The following is a 22,606-nucleotide window of genomic DNA, read 5'->3' as shown; positions in this document are numbered from 1 at the left end:
GAACTTCCACTTCCAGCCATGATCAAATAACAGGGACTGGATTTATTTTCCTACCCTGAACAGCTAGAAAAAATGGACAAATTATATTAAACAACAGTTTTCAGGTATTACACAACAGATAATGCAAGACAGTGGTTCTAGAAGGAGGAGAAACAAACAAGTGAACCCTGTGTTTGCCCCACTGTACTGTCTAGAGAGAATTTCCAGGCTACAACACCAGGAGGGGATACCCAACTGGAGTCTGGTGGATCTCTCTGAGTTGAGGAGACAAAGTTCAAAGTTCAGGGAGGTCTAGACAGCTAGGATTTATAGAAAAGAGTACTGAAGAGGAAATAAATACATAGAAATAGAGCTCCAGACAGAAGAGAATCCCTGGAATGCACACAGAGCTGGGAATAGTTCCTGTTCCTATCAGGCAGGGTGGAAAGCCTCATACTTCTTAAGGCATGAGGTAGAGTCTTAAGAAGGCTTTGCCTGAGTAGTGGGGAAAAGTTAGCCATAGCCTACAGGATTCTCTAGTCCCACGTATCAAAGCTTAAATGTAAGACCAATAAGACTGAAACTGTTTCCAAATAACTTTACAGTGTCCCAGAAAAAAAGTTCAAGAATATTTATAGGAATACAAAAATATTCTGCACCCAAAAAGGTAATCTTCACAATGCTGGGCATCCAATAAGAAATTACTTGGCATGCAAACAAGCAGGGAAATAGGGCCCATAATGAAAGAAAAATTTCAATCAATGGAAGCCTACCCAGAAATGACACAGGTGATAGAATTAGTAAACAAGGACATTAAAACAGTTATAACTGTATTCCATGTTCAAAAAGTGAGAGTAAAGATTGAACATACTAAATAAAGAGGTGAAAGAGATTTTTTAAAGACCCAAACTGAACTTCTAGAGGAAAAAAATATAATTTTCAGGATGAAAATAATACTGAATGAAATTGATGGCAGATTTACACATTGCAGAAGGAAAGATTAGTGAGCTTGAAGACACAAAACTAGAAACTAACTAAAGTAAAATAAAAAAAGACTCTAAAAAAAATAAACAAAGCATCAGTGAACTGTGGGACAACTTCAAGTGGCCTAATTCAGGGATGTGTAACTGGAGTCCTGCAGGGAGGCAAGGCAGATAAAATATTTGAGGAAATAATGTTCCCCAAATTTCCAAATTTGATGAAAACTATAAACCTGCAGATCCAAGAAGATCAATGAACCCTAAACGTAAGAAACATGAAGAAAATTATACCAAGCCACACCATAATCAAATTGCTTAAAGCCAGTAGTAAAGAAAAAAATCTTAAAAACAGCTAGAGATAAAAAGACACATTACATATTGAGGAACAAAGATAAGAAATACCACAGATTTCTCACTGGAAACAGTATAAGCTAGAAGAAAATGGAGCAACATCTTTAATAAAAGAAAAGAAAACCGTTAATGTGGGATTCTATACCAAGAGGAAATACTTTTCAAAAATGAAGGCATAAATTAGATAACTAATAAGAAACTGCTGTATAAAAAATAAAATAAAATTCAAAAATTCAAAAAAAAAATGAAGGCAAAATAAAGAATATTTCAGATGTACCAAAGTCTTCATCACCAGGAGACCTGTATTATAAGAAACGTTAAAGGAAATGCTTTAGGCAGAAGGAAAATGGTACCAGATGGAATTCTGGATCTACTCAAATAAAGACGAGCACTGGAAATCATAACTATTTGGGTAGATATAAAAGATTTTTGCCCTATTTAAAAAACCTCTTCAAAAGATAATTGACTGTTCAAAAATATCAACAGTGTGTAAGACTTACAACATGTGTAGAAGTAAAATGTGTGACAACAGCACTAAGGCCAAGAGGGGAGAAATGGAAGTACATTGTTGAAGGATTCTCATACTATACATGTGTGAACTGTTACAGTATCACTTGAAGGCAGACTGTGATAAGTTAGAGTTGTATACTGTAAAGCCTAAAGCAATCCCTAAGTTAATACCACAAAGAGTTATAACTAATAAGTCAGAAAAAGGGATAAAATGGAGTTATAAAAAATACCCAATCCAAAAATAGAAAAGAAGAAAAAGGAAATAAAATACAAGGAACAAATAGAAAACAGGTAACAGGATGCTAGATTTAAACTCAGCCATAACAGTATTCATATTAAATGTAAATAGTTTAAACAACCCAATTAAAAGACATTCACACATTTTGACTCTTCGGATATTTCACTCTTATTCTGAGTCTGCAGCACCTAAAATCTCCCCTGGCTCTAAATAGTGAATGTGTTGGCCTTAGCTCAAGTGTTAATGCCTTCTTGGATTTGTGATGGAGACTTCATTCATAGGCACTGCCTCCCTTTGCTCTGTTGTGACTTTCAGTAATGCCCCAGTCCCTACTGGGTAAGGATTTTAATCTTCACACTTAATGCCTCATGTTTACCCTATGAAAAAGAGGATGAAAACAGAAAGATACAGGACAATATATATTCTGGTCTTATTAGCCTTGGTTCAGGGGACAACAAAGTTTAGGCAGTGGTTCTTAACTGGGTGATTTTGCCCTCAGAGGACATTAGGCAATGTCTGCAGACATTTTGATCCTTATGACTGGAGGGAGAGGTGATATTGGCATCTAGCGGGTAGAGGCCAGGGATGCTGCTAAACATCCTACAATGCACAGGATAGCCCCACAATAAAGAATCATCTGGCCCAAAGCGTCAACGTGCCAAGGTTGAGAAACACTGGGTTACAGGGAGGGTGAGGGTAGGAATGAGAAGTCAAGAGAAAGAAACCATTTAAGGGCCTACCTTCCTTAGTCTTGGTTAGAGAGTAGGTTGGAGAAGGTGAAGTGTTTCCCTCTCAATCTGAATATACTTAAATACTTGCTGGGAAATATTCCTTTGTATATACTTTCATTCTAGCATGTATCATATCATATTACAGTTTACTGGTTTTTACATGTATCTCCCATACTATAAATATAACTTGAAGGTAAGTATTAAATCTGTATATTCATCTTTATATCCCCAGAACTTAGTACAGTGTAGTGTTTAGCCTGTGGTACCATTCAAACCTATGATTTAATGAGTAGGAGAGTAAATAAACGAATTGTCCCAAAACTATATTTGTAGCTCACACTCATTAAACCCAAAATAATTCCTGGGGATTCTAGTGGATCTATCTCTGGCGCCTCACACCTATCCTTAATGTGGAAAAGGCTTAATATGTAATCGCCTAGCACACTAGTTTATTTCTGAGAGTGTGAACCAGGTCAGTGTTGTGTTTGTTTTATGCATATAAATACAGTTATAAAAAACTAAAAATTTGCAATTTTCTTTAGCAACTATACATATTTCTATATGGACCTTCAGGTCTGCCTCTGATATTGCTAAATCCGGAGCAGCCAACTTCTACTATCTTCAAAGATACCTCGTATTTCATTAACTGGAAGAAACACCACTTGTGTATGGTGCCCAATTTGGATTTCAATTTAGATAGAGGTAAATCTCCCTCTCTTTGTTTGCATAGGAATAAAGAACTCTGGAGAATATTAGAAAAATGCAAGGAAATATAAATAGCAAGTGTATATAAGAATAAGACCGGGCTTCCCTGGTGGCATAGAGTCCGCCTGCCGATGCAAGGGACATGGGTTCGTGCCCCGGTCCGGGAATATCTCACATGCCGCGGAGCTGGGCCCGTGAGCCATGGCTGCTGAGCCTGCGCGTCTGGAGCCTGTGCTCCGCAGCGGGAGAGGCCACAACAGTGAAAGGCCCGCGTACCGCAAAAAAAAAAAAAAAAAAAAAAAAGAATAGGACCTAGTGATCTGATAGCTTAGGTTGGGGGTTACAGGTGGGAGTCTGGCTAAGTTTGAGATTCCACATAAAGTGAGTCAAACAGGTGTCAACAGGCAAAGCCCCATCAGAGCCTAACCGTTCTGGCATTACGTGTTGATGCTGGTTCTCCTCATTCCTACTGCCTTCTCTATTCCTGGCCCTCTTGATGTAGTCAGTGGGCCTTCACCTTCCAGGGACTTGTTCAGAGGGTTTCTATTGTACCTTAATCCATCAACTCTGGGGTTTTAGAAAGGTTAGTAAAGTTGCAAGAACATCTTTGAACTATCGTGGAAGAGAAATATTTCTCAATGAAATGAAAAAATCCATATAAAATTACTTAGAAAAATTGTAATACTACGTAAAAGCAAGGCAGGAGTATAAACCATATAGTGATAAACCTAGGAAGCTGACTGTACTATTCATATAGAGCCTAATCACATTGGCTTTGGGTGAATCATACTGAAATTGGATGCTTAATAATTAGACCAGCAAATAAAACTGAGAAATAGGAATATGCAACCATGAGCTGATGTCTAGGAGCTTTATAGTCTTGAGTTTGACTGTTGTTAGCTAGAATCCTTTGAAATTTAGAAGGCAGTCTGTTCAACTGGATCCTGAGGAAGTTCACCAGTAGCGAGGAGGTATTCTAGAGTTGTGACTGGTATGAGAAGATTGAAGCCTGCCAGTATAGGGAAATATTTCCGGGGGAAAGGTAGAATCTTCATCTTGGAAGTAGGCCTCGTGGTAAGACATTTTTTCTTGAGTAGGTAGTTATTCCAGAGGGCGGAATGAAAGGAGGGTGTCCTTGGGCTTCTGGAGGTAAGTGGTTTTGTGAGGAAAGAATGTTTGGTCTTAATAAGGCTGTGGCCACAGCTGTGGGCTGCCCCTTAGCACTTATATGGGGCCAGCAATGAGGGTGAAGTGCTTTCCTTGCTCCCTTGGGTAATGGCTGCTTACCGTACCACCTGGCCCAATGAGGGGGAATACCTACTACTCTCCCCTGGCAAACTGTGGAAGATGTATTAAGAGAACAGTGTCCCCTAATGGCTCTGCTATTGTACCAAAGAGAGCCTTTTGGAATTGGTTTGGCTTTTATCTTGGGGGTGTGTGTGTGAGTGTCTGGGTACCTGAGTCCAAATCCTGTTCTCTCTTCCTGGTTTTAACCCTCGCTAGGGGGGTCTTAGTAACTTGAATGGTGATTCATGTTCCTCTGAAAGTGAGGCAAGCGAATGTGAGTGAATGATATGTATTATTGTCTATTACTGTTATTTGTTTAAACTGAATTGGCTATTTAGAAACTGAAAAAAATCCCTGAAAACATCCAAGATGGGACTCTTCTGACGTTCTAAAAACTGGTTTTTGCATAGGCCTTAGAGGAAGTTAGCTTTCTAGAAGGAATTGGTATTTCTCTTCCTGTGTCTTTGAGATGTTAATAATCTACCTGGGCTCTCAGGAACTTTAATTACCTGTGATCCTTGAGAGTGAAGAAAAAAAAAAAGACCTTTTTAAACTCTAGCAAGAAAACAGTGAGATCTCTGTGTCCACATAAATAAATGTGTGTCTATGTGTACCTTATAAATATAAGGTGTCTCTGCCTCCAAATGGCACTGCCAAGATTGGTTTGTGGATGAGCTCTGTTTAATTGGCTTAAGAGAAATTAAGCACTCATATAAACTCTCAGAAATATAAAAGAAACTCCAGAATGAATTTCAGTTTCACGTGATATGGGAAATATTCAGTACTGAATGGATATCTGGTATTGAAGCTAGCTTAAACTTGTTGGTTTGATTAATATAGACATGTCTTTAGAGTCATCAGTGTTAAGTATAATACTTACACCTAGGCTTATTTTGAGGTCAAATAAGACCATATTATATCTGTTGCAAATTTGTCAGCAAGGAAAATATCTTGCTATGATGAAATTTTAAGTAAATGTAAATAAGATAAGAGCCTTTAGGTAAACTCTATAGGAATAATTATGTTTTGGGAATGTCTATCTAGAATAGTTTCTCCAGATTTTGATAACCATGTTCTGCCTGCTGTCTGCCACACACAGTGGGGTATCACTCCAGGACCTTGCTTCAGACATGTAAGATCCCCCTATCCATTAAACCATTGATGTCACTGAAAAAAAAATATTAATTTTTGGTCTTAACAGATGGGATGTCATGCTATAAGGATTTTTTAAATCTCGAGGGCTCTCCATATCTCCTTTTCTCTTCCATTTTTATTTTCATGCTTTGTTGATTTCCTTCATTTTTTGCCAATTTGTGATGCCTAAACTTGCTCAGTTAATTTTGGAAATGAATAGCATAGAAAATGTCCGCACATGTCACCTTCCCTCATTACAGAACCAGGATCCACATGGAGGTACTTCTCTATATGGATCTGGATGGAATTTAGGACTATAGTGATTATATTCTAGAAAAAGACCATAGGGATCAGATTACTTGGGAATACAAATATTATATAGCACTGTGGTTAAGAGCACAGATTTTGGGGTTAGTCTAAAACAGTTCCACCACTTCCTGTCTCATGTTGGGCAATGTATTTAACCTACCTGTGCCTCTCTTCTTGCCTGTAAAAGAGCATAAGAATATGTCCCATACCATAGTGCGGTGAAGTCTGAATGTTGAGATAATACATGCCAAGAATTTAATGTGGTACGTGGCACGTGGTAAGCATTCAATACAAGTTAGCTGTTATCATTACTCTTACTAGCTATACCTACTTTTTACTAGCCTCTTATTAGTGATACCTACCTTAGAAAGTTACATGAGGAGTGAATGAATTTACTGTATAATACTTCCCAGTAAATTCTAAGGAATGCTGTTTGGTTTGCATTTTATACACCCAGTTGTTATTTTGATGTTCTTCCTGTGAGTCACTATTATTTACTTTTATCATGTGGGTAGAGAAACAGATTCAGGAGGAGAAGGGAGTGTTCAAATTTAGATTTATCTCAGATCCCTCTTTGTTTGAGGTATAGGTTCTTTATTCACTTAGCATTTTGAGGGCTTTACTTAGGATACTCTGTAATATCTTGTCCTCTAGATTTGGTGCTTCCAGATGTGAGTTATCAGGTGGAATCCAGTGAGGGGGATCAGACTCAGAATATGGACCCCCAGGGACAAACTCTGCTGCTTTTTCTCTTTGTGGACTTCCACAGCGGATTTCCAGTCCAGAAAATGGAACTCTGGGGTAGGTATAGGAGAGTGGGGCTGCCAGCTTGGGTGTGCTTAAATGTTAAGAGAATAAAGAAAGGAGACTTTACATGATGCATAAATCTGAATAGATGTGTTTCTGTAAAATAACTCATTTCAATGAAAAACCTTGCTTAAATAAGTTAAAAAAATTATATGCTCTATGCGAAAGATCTATATCTTGAAGCGTCACTTAGATGATGACATTCCCAGATTTGGTTGACCAGAAATCAGCACACACTTCCTGTTGGTTCCTCCAGAGTATATTACCTTAGATGGGTAGTTCTCAACCTCAGCTGCACAATATATTACCTGGGGAGCTTCTAAAAAATGCCCAAACCTCACCCCCCAGAGATTTGGATTTCCTTGGATTGAGGTGGGCCTCAGGTATCAGTATGTTTTTAAAGCTTTTCAGGCTTGAGAACTGTTCACCACCCTACTGCTTTTCCAAGTGGAATCAAGAAAGTTATCAGTTTTACTTGGCCTTAATGCAACATCTCAGATTGAGCACGAGGTGCTGTGGGAGTACATTGGTATGAATGGCTTTGTGTGATTGCCACATCAACCTCTGGAAAGGGAGAAATTGTCCTTGTTCAGGCATACAAATACCTTTGGCCTTTATCTAGCAGATAGGTGATAACCTGTTATCAGAAGGTTCTCTCTGTTAGTGGTAAAGCAGTGATTTCACTGTTCCGTGGTCTGTGAAACACACGCATCAGAATCACCTGGAGTATTTGAAAATGTGCAGCTTCCTGGGCAAGGATTAACTCATTGTTTTGCTAATGTAAAAATCTGGTATGGCTCAAGAATATGCATTTTAAACAAGATTCTCAGGTGATTCCTAAACATAGTAAAGTTTGAAAACCACTGAGTATGAGAGTTGGCTTATGCATTTTTTTTTTTTTTTTTTTTTGCGGTACGCGGTCTCTCACTGTTGTGGCCTCTCCCATTGCGGAGCACAGGCTCCAGACGCGCAGGCTCAGCGGCCATGGCTCACGGGCCCAGCCACTCCGTGGCATGTGGGATCTTCCTGGACCAGGGCACAAACCTGTGTCCCCTGCATAGGCAGGTGGACTCTCAACCACTGCGCCACCAGGGAAGCCCAGCTTATGCATTTTAATCCAATAAAGCCTGAGACATAAATTTAAGTGTTTCTCAGTGCCCTCCTAAACTTTGAAGGAAGAAGCAAGAAGTGGAGCTGATAAATGTCTGGGGGAATGTTCATAAGCCTTCCTTTTGGTGTTCCTGATATGTTTCTGGGTTATTCTTTCTTTGTGGGCGACTGTTTTTTCTTGGGACTTTACTCTCTAGGCATTCCAGTGCTATTTGGTGTGGCCCTGCTTCCACTGAGTCATAAGAGAAATGAGACAGCTTACAACACCAGATCAGAAGACCTCACATTGCTGCCAACTATTTGTTGAACCTGTGGGATTCTTTTCTACTGCCAGCCTTGCATGCCTTTCCTACCTTTTTCCATCATGTATATATTCTTTAGGAGAGAAGCACTGCTTTCCAGGGCTCTGGCTTGTAACCCTTTTATTTGAGGAGCTGGTGTTCTCTGGTGCCCCACTGTTCCATTCATTAAGGCCCTGGAATGGGAACATAGAAGAGACTCAAACTAATGAGGCTTCCAGCAAGGAGGTCAAAGGTGAGAATGCCTAGGGCTATTATCCTACCTGTGCTGGCATGGACAAAGACTCAGAAGCAGCTTAGTATGGTGGAAAGGACTTCAGGGTACAATCAAGAGACCTGGGTTTAATTTTAGTACTGCTACCAAATTCCTTAATGATTTTTTGGAAAGCAAGTTGCATAAATCATCTGATCCTTCCTTTTCATATATTTAACATGAGATTGTTAGACTAGGTGCTATCAAAGGCCCTTCCAAGTCTAAAGACCCTCTTAAGATGTAAGATCTGCTATCTTTGGCAGTTTTTTTTTTTTTTTAAGGTTGGTCTGCTAGAGGGAGCACCATGTTCAGTCTTCCCTAGGATGACATAAAATCTGGTACCACATTCTGAATCCTATTAAACATACTTCCTCAGAAACCAGGGTTACTATCATTATTATAATACTGTGATAGTTTGTACACCTCGTTTAGCTTGACTCTGAAGGCCTGCAGCATCTCAGGTAGTGGTACTCAGTACTGGATTAAACAGAAATCCATCACTGCATTAGTAAACATAGTAGTTATCTTTTAAAATTTCCTTATACATCTGAGAGTTTAGGACTAGCCTTTGAAGAAGATGCACTGTAAGGGTAGGTAGGTATAGATACATGGATACAGATATATGTAGTAATTTTATTTTCTTTTCCCCCTCTTCTTTCTCAGATCCTTGAAAGCTTTCTCCAGAGCTCCTTTTAGGAAACAGCTTGTGCAGAACTACAGTCTGTTTCCATGTGTCTTAAAAAAGAAAATCACTTAATTGGCCTTCTGCCTACCTTGTCATGGTAACTTTTCTATGATTAACTCATTTTGCCACAGTGTTAAAGGCATCTGGTGGTATCAGCAGTTTTAGGGATGAAACTATAGCTTTTTAATTAAATGTCTGCTTTCAAAGGGGCTTCAACTGATTTCTTAAGGCTATTCTTAGGACCAAACTATAGAAAATAGTAATCCACATGATATCATAGCAATAGCGATATTTTCTCTTTGAATATTGCAATGTACATTTCAAAACACTTTATATATATTATCCCAGTTTATCTGCACAAAATACCCATGAGAGCAGGTGGTATAAAGGCACTTTCTGTACTAAAATGAGAAAAGTGAAGTGACTTGGTCACTATTAGTTGATAGTAAAATTGATGCTAGAATCTATATTCTCTTGATTCCAGTTCCAGACCCCTTTTGAGCAGAGCAATTCCTCCCCTCCCTTCCAGGAAAGCATCATGGTACCTTGTGGTAGAAAATGTTCCTTCTGACTTGCATTTTTTTTTCTGACTTGCATTTTAATTGCAGCCCTGAGAAAAGCCAGCCAGCTTTACCTTTGAACAGACCATACAGGGAGTAGAAAAACACTGAAAGAAGAAAGATTAATTAAGAAGCATTTTCTCCAGGTGTCCCAAAAAGTAAATTTGTCTTCCTGTATTGGTTGTATCAGGATCATCAATGCTGGCATATTGTTTAATGACGTATTTTGCCCATCAGTCTCACGTGTTAGCTTTTCTGAAGGATGCTGAGCAGTGGTGCCTATGGTTACTTTATCAGAGATAGTCCCTCATTTAAAAAGACCTTATACCAGCAATTCTCAGATTGTGAGTTTTAACTTTTTCTTTAAATAAATTTATTTCATTTATTTACTTTTGGCTGCATTGGGTCTTTGTTGCTGTGTGCGGGCTTTCTCTAGTTGTGGCGAGTGGGGGCAACTCTTTGTTGCGGTTCGTGGGCTTCTCATTGCGGTGGCTTCTCTTGTTTCAGAGCACAGGCTCTAGGCACATGGGCTCAGTAGTTGTGGCACATGGGCTCAGTAGTTGTGGCTCACAGGCCCTAGAGCGCAGCCTCAGCAGTTGTGCTGCACGGGCTTAGTTGCTCCACAGCATATGGGATTCTTCCCGGACCAGGGCTCGAACATGTGTCTCCTGCATTGGCAGGCGGATTCTTAACCACTGCGCCACCAGGGAAGCCCTTAACTTTTTCTATACCACAGCGTATCTAAAAGGATTGATACCCTGACAGTAGCAGTGGCTCACCATAACAGTGACGCTCAAATAGGAACAGAGTAGAGTTAGACATACTCTCCAGGAGGTTTTTCCTTTCCTTTGGGAGCCACCAGTGTCATTATTTATAGTATTTAGCATATATTTCTGTTTCTGATGTGAATTAAACAGGATCCCTCATTTGATTCTTCAAAAATAATGTCATTCTTCACTTTAATTTTAGTGAGCTTTCGTTCATTTGTAAGTGGGAATTGGGTAGGTTTGTAAATTGCTGGGGGTTTTTGTCTAGAAAAGTAATTATCTCTGGATAGGCAGAAGTGGCTTCTTTTTTCAAGTGGCCTCTTTCCCATTCTCAGCCCTGACTCACAGCATATGAACAGCAGTCTTGAAGTGGTCATTCTCACTCAAGGTTACCAACATTTTCCCTCCCCTTAGGAGTCCACACTTTGCTCACAACTCATCTCAGTGCCATTCTCACGGAGAGCCACAGTGTGGTGCAAGATTCCATCCAGGTCGCTGTGGACCAGGCCTTGGAGCAGCATCACCACGCTGTCAAGGTAGTAAGAAATTCACAACTCCCTTTCTCCTTTCTCTAAGAAAAAGATAGAGTATATGGCAGACAGGGCCTGAGAGCCCTTCCTCCCTGAATGCTTCTTCCTCTCTTTGGTCATCTGGGCTGATCTTTTTAAAAATATTTACTTATTTGGTTGTACCGGGTCTTAGTTGCGGCATGTATGTGGCATCTAGTTCCCTGGCCAGGGATCGAACCTGGGCCCCCTGCATTGGGAGTGTGGAGTCTTCACCACTGCGCCACCAGGGAAGTCCCCACCTGGGCTGGTCTTATAAACTGCATCTAGCCTAGGAACTTGGGCTTTAACTTAGATGGGTCACTGTAACCAGCTTGCTTAGTCTTATCTCCTAGTAGGTGAGTTTGAATAAATATGGGCAGAACAGTAGACCAGGGAAAATGACTGATAACATACCTCTTTTCTTTTTTTTTTGAGTGTGAACAAATTTTATTTTTTTTGGAACACGTGACTTACGATGTGAGTGTGTTTTTTCACAAGCAAAATGAGCTTGGTTTTGCCTGCCTGTTAGTTTGTTTTCACCACTCCCATTATACCAGGGGACAGGAAAACATTTATAAAAGAGGAACAGTAAACACTGAACCCAGGACACTATATTCATTCTAGGTAGTTTTACACCTTGAAGTATTTTTGTATATTAATTTGTAGTGTCATTAATGTCTTCTTCCCTCTTTCACACATTGAAGTGCTATATTATTGACTATAAGTTCTGGATAAATTGAAAGCACATGCATGCACTTGGCCTGAAATTTTTTTTAATTGAAGTATAGTCAATTTACAATGTTGTGTTAATTACTGCTATACAGCAAAGTGATTCAGTTATACATATATATACATTCTTTTTTTATATTCTCTTTCATTATGGTTTATTATATGATATTGAATATAGTTCTCTGTGCTATACAGGACTTTGTTGTTTATCCATCCTATATATAAAAGCTTACATCAATGTATATCTTTCTTATCTATATATTTCCCCTTCCCACACATGTGTCTAGAGCTGCTGTTTCACTAAATCTTACATTCTTCCCCCATTTCCTAATCCTTTATAACATCACTTTGTCTTCTTACCTGACTTTTTTTTTTCTTCATGATTCAGGCCAGAGGTTTTTTTTTTTTTTTTTTTTAATGTTGAGCGTTCTTTTAATTTATTTATTTTTATTTTTGGATGTGTTGGGTCTTCGTTTCTGTGCGAGGGCTTTCTCTAGTTGTGGCAAGCGGGGGGCCACTCTTTTTTTTTTTTTTTTTTTCTTTTGCGGTACGCGGGCCTCTCACTGCTGTGGCCTCTCCCGTTGCGGAGCACAGGCTCCAGACGCGCAGGCTCAGCGGCCATGGCTCACGGGCCCAGCCGCTCCGCGGCATGTGGGATCTTCCCGGACCGGGGCACGAACCCGCGTCCCCTGCATCGTCAGGCGGACTCTCAACCGCTGCGCCACCAGGGAAGCCCGCGGGGACCACTCTTCATCGCGGTGCGCGGGCCTCTCACTGTCGTGGCCTCTCGTTGCGGAGCACAGGCTCTAGACGCGCAGGCTCAGTAGTTGTGGCTCACAGGCCTAGTTGCTCCGCGGCATGTGGGATCTTCCCGGACCGGGGCACGAACCCGCGTACCCTGCATCGGCAGGCGGACTCTCAACCGCTGCGCCACCAGTGAAGCCCCTTACCTGACTTTTTGAATCCCTCCATCCTGTGTACTTTTGGTAACACATTTCTTACTTCATATGGCCTCCTTTTCAGGGAAAAGACAACTATACTAAAAGAGTAAAGCTTAAAGCTTTTTGTTTTTTAATAATAAATATATCTGTTTTGTTGCTCAGTGTCTTACTGCGTGTCTTTTCTGAATGTATCTACGTCAATAAGTCTAAGTGTCCTTTGTAATGTCATGATCTCAGTAAGTATTTTTGGTGGAGGGGGAAGAATTTTTGAAATCCTGCTCTGACTAAAACCTTTGGTCCCTTTGGGATTATCTGAACCAGCAGTTTGGTATTATTATAAACTGCAGCCTCCCCCTTCCTTGTTTTATTCTCTAGGCTCATCAGAAACTACAGGCCTCACTCTCAGTGGCTGTGAATTCCATCATGAGTATCATGACTGGAAGCACCAGCAGCAGCTTCCGAAAGACATGCCTCCAGACGCTTCAAGTTAGTAAGAGATTGGGGATGCTTAAATGTGCCAGGGTTTTAATGACATTCTACTACCTATCTTAGTAATATGTGCAGTGCTCTTAGAAACCTTATTTACTTTGATCCTCCTATGATTCTACATAAGTAAGTGTTTTAAGAAATGTTTGTTGAATGGATAGTGATGTATATACTATTTTATAAATGAGAAAATGAGTTATTTAAAATTTCTGTTTCCTTTCTATCATACAGGTAGTTATAAGCAGAGCTAGGATTAGATCAGTGATTCCCAGTTTCTTATTGAAGAATGTTCTATTACCTCATGGCAACAGAATATACTGAAAATAACTGAGCAACCATAAGCATTACATGCGTTTGGCAGTATGGAATAGTGTAACAAGGTTTGGAATCAAAGGCCTGAGTTCAAATTTTGGCTCATTTGTTTACTAGCTAGGTGGACTTAGGCCTGTACTGAACTTCTCTGAGTTTCATCTACAAATTAGAAAAAAATAACAGTACCTCACAAGGTTATTATGAAGTTGAGAGCTAAGTGTGAACCTGCATAACACATTGTAGATTCTTTTTTTTAATGCTAAAGTTTTAATACATTTCATCTTAAATTGTCTTAAGTAGTATGCGATGGCTAGTATTTTATTTTTTTGAATTTTATTTTATTTATTTTTTAATACAGCAGGTTCTTATTAGTTATCTATTTTATATGTATTAGTGTATATATGTCGATCCCAATCTCCCAGTTCATCCCCCCACCCCCCCACCCCTGCTTCCCCCCCTTGGTGTCCATACATTTGTTCTTTACATCTTTGTCTCTATTTCTGCCTTGCAAACTGGTTCATCTGTACCATTTTTCTAGATTCCACATGTATGTGTTAATATACGATATTTGTTTTCTCTTTCTGACTTACCTCACTCTGTGTGACAGTCTCTACAAATGACTCAAGTTCATTCCTTTTTATTGCTGAGTAATATTCCATTGTATATATGTACCACATCTTCTTTATCCATTCGTCTGTCGATGGGCATTTAGGTTGCTTCCATGACCTGGCTATTGTAAATCATGCTGCAATGAACACTGGGGTGCAATGTCTTTTTGAATTATGGTTTTCTCAGGGTATATGCCCAGTAGTGGGATTGCTGTGTCACAGGGTAATTCTATTTTTAGTTTTTTAAGGAACCTCCATACTGTTCTCCATAGTGGCTGTATCAATTTACATTCCCACCAACAGTACAAGAGGGTTCCCTTTTCTCCACACCCTCTCCAGCATTTGTTGTTTGTAGATTTTCTGATGACGCCCATTCTAACTGGTGTGAGGTGATACCCCATTGTAGTTTTGTGTTGCATTTCTCTAATGATTAGTGATGTTGAGCAGCTTTTCATGTGCTTCTTGGCCATCTGTATGTCTTCTTTGGAGAAATGTCTATTTAGGTCTTCTGCCCATTTTTACACATGGTAGATTCTTAATAAATGTTGGTTTTTTTCCTTCCTTCCTTCCAGTGTGTGCTGACCAAATTATCAGAGGGATAACACATTCTTTCCATGTCACTTCATTTTTTTGTACTTTTTTTCTTGAAAAGATAGTGTAATATACATAAAATTTAAAATAATAACTAATAAACTTTATCACTTAATTTTTGCATATTATCTCATATACATTATACTATATAGTCATAACCAAAGTATTTTATATTCATATATAATTTGACCTTTTCCCCTATTTCAACAGTCTTAAAATTTGTATTGGTTAACCAATATTCACCTATATTAGTTTAATCTAATTTAATAAACCATTCCCCTAATGACAGACATTTAAGTTGTTTACATTTTTTCTGCCAACAAATAGTGCTTCAGTTAATACCTATATGTGATTGCTTGCTTCTTTTGAATTATTTCCTAGAATAAATTTCTATAAATGGTAATGGGTCAAAATGTATAACACCTTTATAATCTAGTGCATCTTCTCACAGCTTCAACTTTCTGGGTCACATGGGTAGCACAGTGAAAGTCAGCCCTAACTTTCATACTAACTGGCTATGAGATCTTGGGTGGGTCACCTCTCCTTTTTGAATTTCAGTTGTCTCATCTATAAAATTAGTGTGTTCATCCCCAAGTTCCCCAGGGCTGCTCCTTTATAGTCAGGGGTAGCGCCACAATTTTGGAGGCCCTTGCAAAATGCAAAAAAGGGGGGAAGCAGTAAAGTTAGTAAAGTATAAAGCTTTTAAATTTCTTCTGCAGTTTCATTTGACTTGTCTGGTGTTTTTTATTTGCTAGTTAATGTTCTAAGTAAAGAAAAATTAAAATTTTACATTATTTGTATAAATTTTATCATTCATTTTCATTCTGTGTGGTGCCAGTTTTAAATGCAAATATAAGAGCATTTAAGTGGTATGTGGCATTACTGAAATTATGCAATTTATATTTCATTGCTCGAGCATGCATATGTATTTTGTTCTAAATAGAATTATGGAAAGCTGCATGAAACTGTAACTGAGCAGGAGCCTATGGGGCCTTTCCTAAAGGGGGAGACCCCTCCACCCGTGTCCTCTGCTTTAGCTCCTCTCTGAGGTACCTAGATAACAGTATATGATGCACATTTCCTGAGTTGTTTTATATATGTTTTAAAAACCCTCACCGAATGGAGGATTCTAACTACTTGATGACCATGAGCAGTAGCCCCCAGACCTACTGGAGCCTGAAGACTGATAATGTTAACTCCTGTGACTCCACCCTGTTACCTTACCATCCACCAATCAGAGAATTGTGCATGAGCTGATCACATAACCTGAGACTCCCTCCTTCACCTGGCCTTTAAAAATACCCCCCTGAAACCCATCAGGGAGTTCAGGTTTTTTTGAGCATTAGCTACCCTGGACTCCTTGTATGGTGCCTTACAATAAACACTGCGCTTTCCTTCATGACATACATACATACATACATAAAAATAAAATGAAATGAAATTAGTGTGTTGTATTAGGTGATTACTCTGGCCCCTTTTAACTCTAATATCCTATCAATACAATTCTATACTAAAAAGTAGAGGCTGTTACCCATTTCTTAATGGATGCAAACTAAATTACTGTTCCCTTCCTCCCTGAAAGATTTATCTGGGGAAAAGTTCCTATATCAGCCTTAGTTGTTCAGTAGAACCTCTGCTCTTTTGGAACTTGTTTTAGAGGAGAGCAGTTTATATAACCTCTTCACAAACAGATGGATCTCTGGGATATTTATCTCCTATGGAGATAGGAGAACAAAGACCTTGTTTGAAAGACCTTGCTTAGCTAACAGAAATTGGAAGATATATGGGAGCCACAACTACCTGTCTCATGTCAAGTATCCCAGACCTTCTTTCTACTTATCCTGTGTCCACAAGAACTAAGGAAACTTCTAACACAACATGAAGGATGTCAGTGGTTTGCCTTTCTATTTGTCTCCATCTCTCCCAATGTAAACTTCCTGTGGGTACTTACCCTTTGGTTGCCAGTACTGGAACTCAACATATTCTGTCTCTGGCCCATTTTAGGCAGCTGACACACAGGAATTTGGGACCAAGCTGCATAAATCATTTCATGAGATCACCCAGAACCGATTTCTTCACCACTGCTCACGTGAGGTGAAGCAGGTAAGTGTAAAGTAATAATAGGTACTTTGGTGGAAATCTTCCATATTGATGTATGAGAACCCTGAGTACACAATGGGTAGGTGTAGTACTTTAGACTGCACAATCTGAGGTTAGCCTTTTAGCAAGGAAGCCTATGGTTTAGAAAAACTTTATGGAACATGGTATTACATAGAGGTTAAGAGCATGGTTAGAGATGTCACTTGAATTCCATTTCTGCCACAAACTAGTTGCATGGTATTATTATAAAAGCTATTTATTCCAAGTCTCAGTTTCTTTATCAGTAAAATAAGAATGATGCACACCTAAAATGATCATTGTGAGGTTTGAATAAGATAATGTAAGTAAACTGCTAAGCACATAGCTACTTTTATGAGGATGATGATATGATGGAATTCCTATGTTTAGTTTTGCCTAATGAAAAACATACTTTTATCTATTTACCTTTTTGGATGCTGGAGATACAGAGTTGCATTAGTTGGGGTCTCTGCCCTCATGGAGGTCAGATAGTTATAGGCTCCTCTAATGAGTGAAGAGAAATCATAACTGGGAAATTTTATGTATTTCCAGATTCTGGGTGTAGGTAGTAGTAGTGTTTCAGCTGAAGCCCACTTTTCTGGCTCTCTTGGCAACCATCAGCAGGATCGACTTTTCTGGAATTAAAGTATAAGATGAGTAAATAAAAGAGATTAAGAGGGAAATGATTATACAGTGGCTTCTGGCCAAGATAGAGTAACAGGGACCAGATTTACCCTCCTGCCTGAAATAACCAAAAATCTGGACAATAACAAAAAAAACCAACAACATATGAAACAATGGTTCTCAAGACATTGGGCCTCAGACAATGGACGGGATAGTCATTCCTGAGAGATGGAAGACAACGAAGTGAGCTCTATGAATGCCATTGCACACTGCTTAGAGAAAGTGCAGAGACTGTGGAACAGGGAGAAGGAATCCAGGCAGAGCCTCATGGTGTCCCTGAGTTGAACAGATGAAGCTAGGAACCCAGGGATGCTAAGGCAGGTTAAGCTTTCAGGGCAGAGTACCAGAGAAGAGGGAGCTGCACAGAGAGAGAATTCTGGAGATCTGCAGAGGCTCCTCTCTCTGGTATTCAGTTGAGTACTGATCAGCTCATTCATGTGAAGAAACTGTCCAGGTAAAGAACCACTCAGAAGGATTACAGGGGACAATAGGCAGAGCTTACACAGGGCTGGGAATAGTGCCTATTTTCATCAACCAGAGAGCAAAGTCTCATAATTTATGGAGCATCAGGTAAAATACTAAGAATAGTCTTGCCTCAGAAATGGAAAAAAATTACATCTACAATAAACACTCCTTGGTTCTGCCTAACAAAGCTCAAAAGCAGAAGCAAGACCTAAAAGGATCAGGTGGTTTCCAAGTAATTCAGTGGCATCTCAGAACAAAGTTCAAGAATATTTATAAGAATACAAAAATATCCAGCACCCACCAAGGTAAATTCATACTGCCTTGAATCTAATAAAAAAAAAAACAGACATGCTAAGAAGCAGGAAAATACAACCCACAATGAAGAGAAAACTCAATCAATTGATCAATCCATCAATCCAAACTGATCCAGAACTGACATGGAAGATAAAATTAGTAGACAAAAACCAGTTATTCTTATAACTGTATTCCATATGTTCAGGAGACTAGAGGAAAGATTGAACATATTCGTTAGAGATGTGGAAGGTATAAAAAAGAAACAAACTTTAAGGTGAAAACTAATGTCTCTGAGGTGAAAATTATACTGGTTACACCGAATAGTATCAATAGCACATTAGACACTTAAGGAAAAACACGTAGCAATAGAAACTATCTGAAATTAAACACAGAGGGGGCTTCCCTGGTGGCTCAGTGGTTAAGAATCCACCTGCCAATGCAGGGAACATGGGTTCGATCCCTGTGTGGCCCGTGTGCCACAACTACTGAGCCTGTGCTCTAGAGCCTGTGAGCCACAACTACTGAGCCTGCATGCCACAACTACTGAAGCCCATGTGCCTAGAGCCCATGTTCTGCAACAAGCGAAGCCACTGCAATGGGAAGCCTGCACACCACAACAAAGAGTAGACCCTGCTCACCGCAACTTGGGAAAGCCTGCGCGCAGCAATGAAGACCCAGCACAGCCAAAAATAAATAAACAAACAAATAAATAAATTTAAAAAATTAAACACAGAGGTTAAAATAATAATAGACCATTGAGCATCTGTGAGTTATAGGACAACTTCACATAGGCTAATACATGTATAATTAGAGAATCTGAAGAAGCAGCAGAGGCAGAAAACATATTTGAAGAAATAATGGCTGAAATTTTTCCAAATTTGATGAAATCTATTAATCGTACAGATCCAAGAATCTCAACAAACTCCAAGCCTAAGAAGCAAAGAAAACTACACCAAGGCACATCATAATTAAATTGGTTAAAACCAGTGGTAAAAAGAAATCTTAAAAACAAACAGAGACAAAAAAAAAACACCACCTTGTTATGTAATAACAAGGAAACAAAGATAAGGATTACAGCAAGTTTCTCATCAGAAACCATATACGCTAGAAGAAAATGGAATAACATCTTTATAGTACTGAAAAAAACCTGTCAACCTAGAATTCTTTACCCAACAAAAGTATCCTTAAAAACAAATATGAAATGAGGACTTTTTATGACATACAAGAGATGAAAGAATTCATTATCTGCAGACAAGAAATATAAATGTAAAAGAAGTCCTTCAAGCAGAAGATGATACCAGATGGAAACCTGGGTCTACACAAAGGAATGAAGAGTACTTAAAATGGTAACTATGTGGATAAATATAAAGACTTTTCTTATTATTTAAATCTCTTTAAAACATAATTAACTTTTTAAAGCAAAAACAGTAATAATGTATTTTGAGGTCTATAACCTATGTTAGAAGTAAAGTGTATGACAACAATAGCACACAGACCAGGAGGAGAGAAATGGAGATGTATAGTTGTAAGAATTTATGCTATCTCTGGGGTGGTATAATATTACTTGAATAAACTGGTAAGTTAAAGATGAAAGGAACCATCAAAATAACACATCCAGGAGTTATACCTAATAATCCAAGAAAGGAGATAAAATGGAATCATAAAAAATATTCAACCCTCAAGAGAATGAGAAGACAAGCCACAGGCTGGAAGAAGATATTTACAAGACACCTCTGATTAAAGGACTATTATCCAAAATACACAAAGAACTCTTAAAAATCAACAAGAAAAAAAATTTTTTTTATAGTCATAGATAGATAAGCTTTATTCCAATGTCTACATAAAAATGAGTTGATGTCCAACAGGAAAAGGTTTTTCCAAAGGGTTAAAATTTATCAAACAACAGAACTTGGTCCTTTTCCCTTTAGTTTGTCTCTCAATTCAGTTGGCTGACACATCATTATTAGTATCCACCCTTACTAATCATTTTCACCACACACAATATCTAAAAGTCTTCGGGTGGCACTTTCCATTTCTCTGGAAATCTCTTAAACTGCTTTCAGTTACAAGAGATGGGCAAGGTTTTTATCTGCTCATACTCTACTCCACTGGAGACAAAAACACATCCCTGAATTCTCTCGTTTAAATTGTGGCTGTTGGCAAAGTGTCCAAATGAAGAACTTAACGCTAACACACAAAGAACACAGTATAATCTCTGTATAACAGTAACTTTGCTTTAACTTTTTCTCATTAAAGAATTATTTTTATTATATCTCCACAAGGAAGTTATAAAAAATACCTGTAAAAACATTGAAAAGGCTCTTAAAAGTCCTGGAATGAAAAATTCTGAAGTATAAATTATGATACATCATCTATGATTTGCAAATAAGAATAAAATAAATTCTACAAGCTAGACTTTCTGAGTGATTTTTTTTTTTTTTTTTTTTTTTTTTTTGCCGTACGCGGGCCTCTCACTGTTGTGGCCTCTCCCGTCGCGGAGCACAGGCTCCGGACGCGCAGGCTCAACGGCCATGGCCCACGGGCCCAGCCGCTCCGCGGCATGTGGGATCCTCCTGGACCGGGGCACGAACCCGCGTCCACTGCATCGGCAGGCGGACTCTCAACCACTGCGCCACCAGGGAAGCCCTGATGATTTCCTATTTTCATCCCAATTGAGTTTTTGAAAAGCTATATAATCTGTCGACACGCACAATCCACACAGGAACTTGCTGCTGCCACTAATGATGAAGTCAATCTGAAGGACAGAGATTTGTATGCTGGATGCTCCAGGCTCTTCCATGCAACTGATTGAAGTGGTCGTCTCTTATTTTTTCCCTTATGTTTTAAATAAAAGTAAATATACATATGGTAAAAAATTTAAATGGTACAGAAAGATCTAAAATAATCAGTAAATATCCTTTTCTCCCATAACCTAGAAAATCTGATGTCTTCCAAATCATCAGTCGTATGAATAATTTGCAAAGTGAAGTCAAACTTGGAGTCTCCTCATCTGAAAATTATTCTCAGGACTTTCGGAATGTGTTGATTCTGTCATATATTACTTCTGTTACAGAGGAAAGCCATGCAGTCTTCTTTAAAAAAACTAATTACAAAAGCAACACTCACACTCTGCTCAGAGACAGCAAGTCCAGGCAGCACCTTGTACAGGATCTCGTCCTGGTTACGGGCAGATTCCCTGGTATTATCCAGAGTCACGGGCGGCAGGAGCTCAGCCGAGCCCTTCCTGATGCCTCGGATCCTCCTGGCCAGCGGCACATCCTTTGGGAAGAGAGTGACGCGGCTGGCATGTAAGGAGAGGAGATAGGCATCCTCAAAGAGATGAACTAGAAACGCTTCTGCTGCCTCTTGTAGGGCCAACATGGCCTGAGCTTGCCAACTGAAGTCCACACCACGAGTGAATTTAACACATATTTCTCTTGCCAGGCGGCAGAAGGGGGTTCTTCCTTAACAACAGGTGTGTGCTCTTCTCAAGAGTTCGGATCTCCTTCAGAACCCAATGTCTCCAGCGAGCAAGTCGACGGGAGGAAGTGCCTAAGTATGGGCCCGGCCGGGTGGCGGCAGGAGCCGGGCTCACGGTGCGCCTCCTTGGGGCTTCGGACTTGCGGATCCATCGGCGTGGGCCCATGGCTGGCGCTCAGGGTTGCGGACGCACGGCTCCTTCTCGGCCTTCCGGGTCCAGAGGCAGAGGCTGGCGTCCAGGTGAGGACCAGCAGCACCCCGGCCACATGCCCCGGCTGGGTGGCGTTCAAATTGCCCACTCGGCCGTGGATTCACTCAACAAAAATTTTTAAATGGGTCAAAGACCTTAACAGATACCTCACGAAAAATGGCATGAGATAAGCAAATAAGCACATGAAAAGATGGTCCACATCATATGTCATCAGGGAAATGTAAATTAAAACAACAATGAGATATCACTACACACTTACCAGAAGGGCCAAAATCCAAATGCAGGCAAAGATGTGGAACAACAGGAACTCTCATTTATTGCTGGTGGGAATGCAAAATAGTACAGCTACTTTGGAAGACAGTTGGGCAGTTTTGTGTAGAACTAAACATACTCTTACCATGTGATCCAGTAATCATGCTCCTTGGTATTTACCC

At 39.5% G+C, this 22,606-nt stretch overlaps 1 protein-coding gene and 1 pseudogene across 2 annotated transcripts in view; one reads left to right on the top strand and one right to left on the bottom strand.

The window, feature by feature from the left end:
- TOP6BL (TOP6B like initiator of meiotic double strand breaks) overlaps window positions 1-22,606 on the top strand; it is a 92,887-nt gene that overhangs the window by 57,732 nt on the left and 12,549 nt on the right. Inside the window, exons 9-13 of the mRNA XM_079928656.1 lie at window positions 3,341-3,491; window positions 6,879-7,025; window positions 11,120-11,241; window positions 13,299-13,409; window positions 16,925-17,023. Coding sequence (XP_079784782.1) covers window positions 3,341-3,491; window positions 6,879-7,025; window positions 11,120-11,241; window positions 13,299-13,409; window positions 16,925-17,023 — 630 coding nt within the window. The remainder of the gene's footprint in view (window positions 1-3,340; window positions 3,492-6,878; window positions 7,026-11,119; window positions 11,242-13,298; window positions 13,410-16,924; window positions 17,024-22,606) is intronic.
- Window positions 17,936-22,198, bottom strand: LOC307190627 (histone H3-like centromeric protein A; annotated as a pseudogene). The gene is made up of 2 exons: window positions 21,608-22,198; window positions 17,936-17,953 (listed from the first exon to the last, which is right to left on the bottom strand). The product of its transcript is annotated as a histone H3-like centromeric protein A (transcript).

This window comes from Stenella coeruleoalba, assembly GCF_951394435.1.
Source record: "Stenella coeruleoalba genome assembly, chromosome: 8".
NCBI lineage: Eukaryota > Metazoa > Chordata > Mammalia > Artiodactyla > Delphinidae > Stenella > Stenella coeruleoalba.
This window is presented reverse-complemented; position numbering and strand designations above follow the sequence as displayed.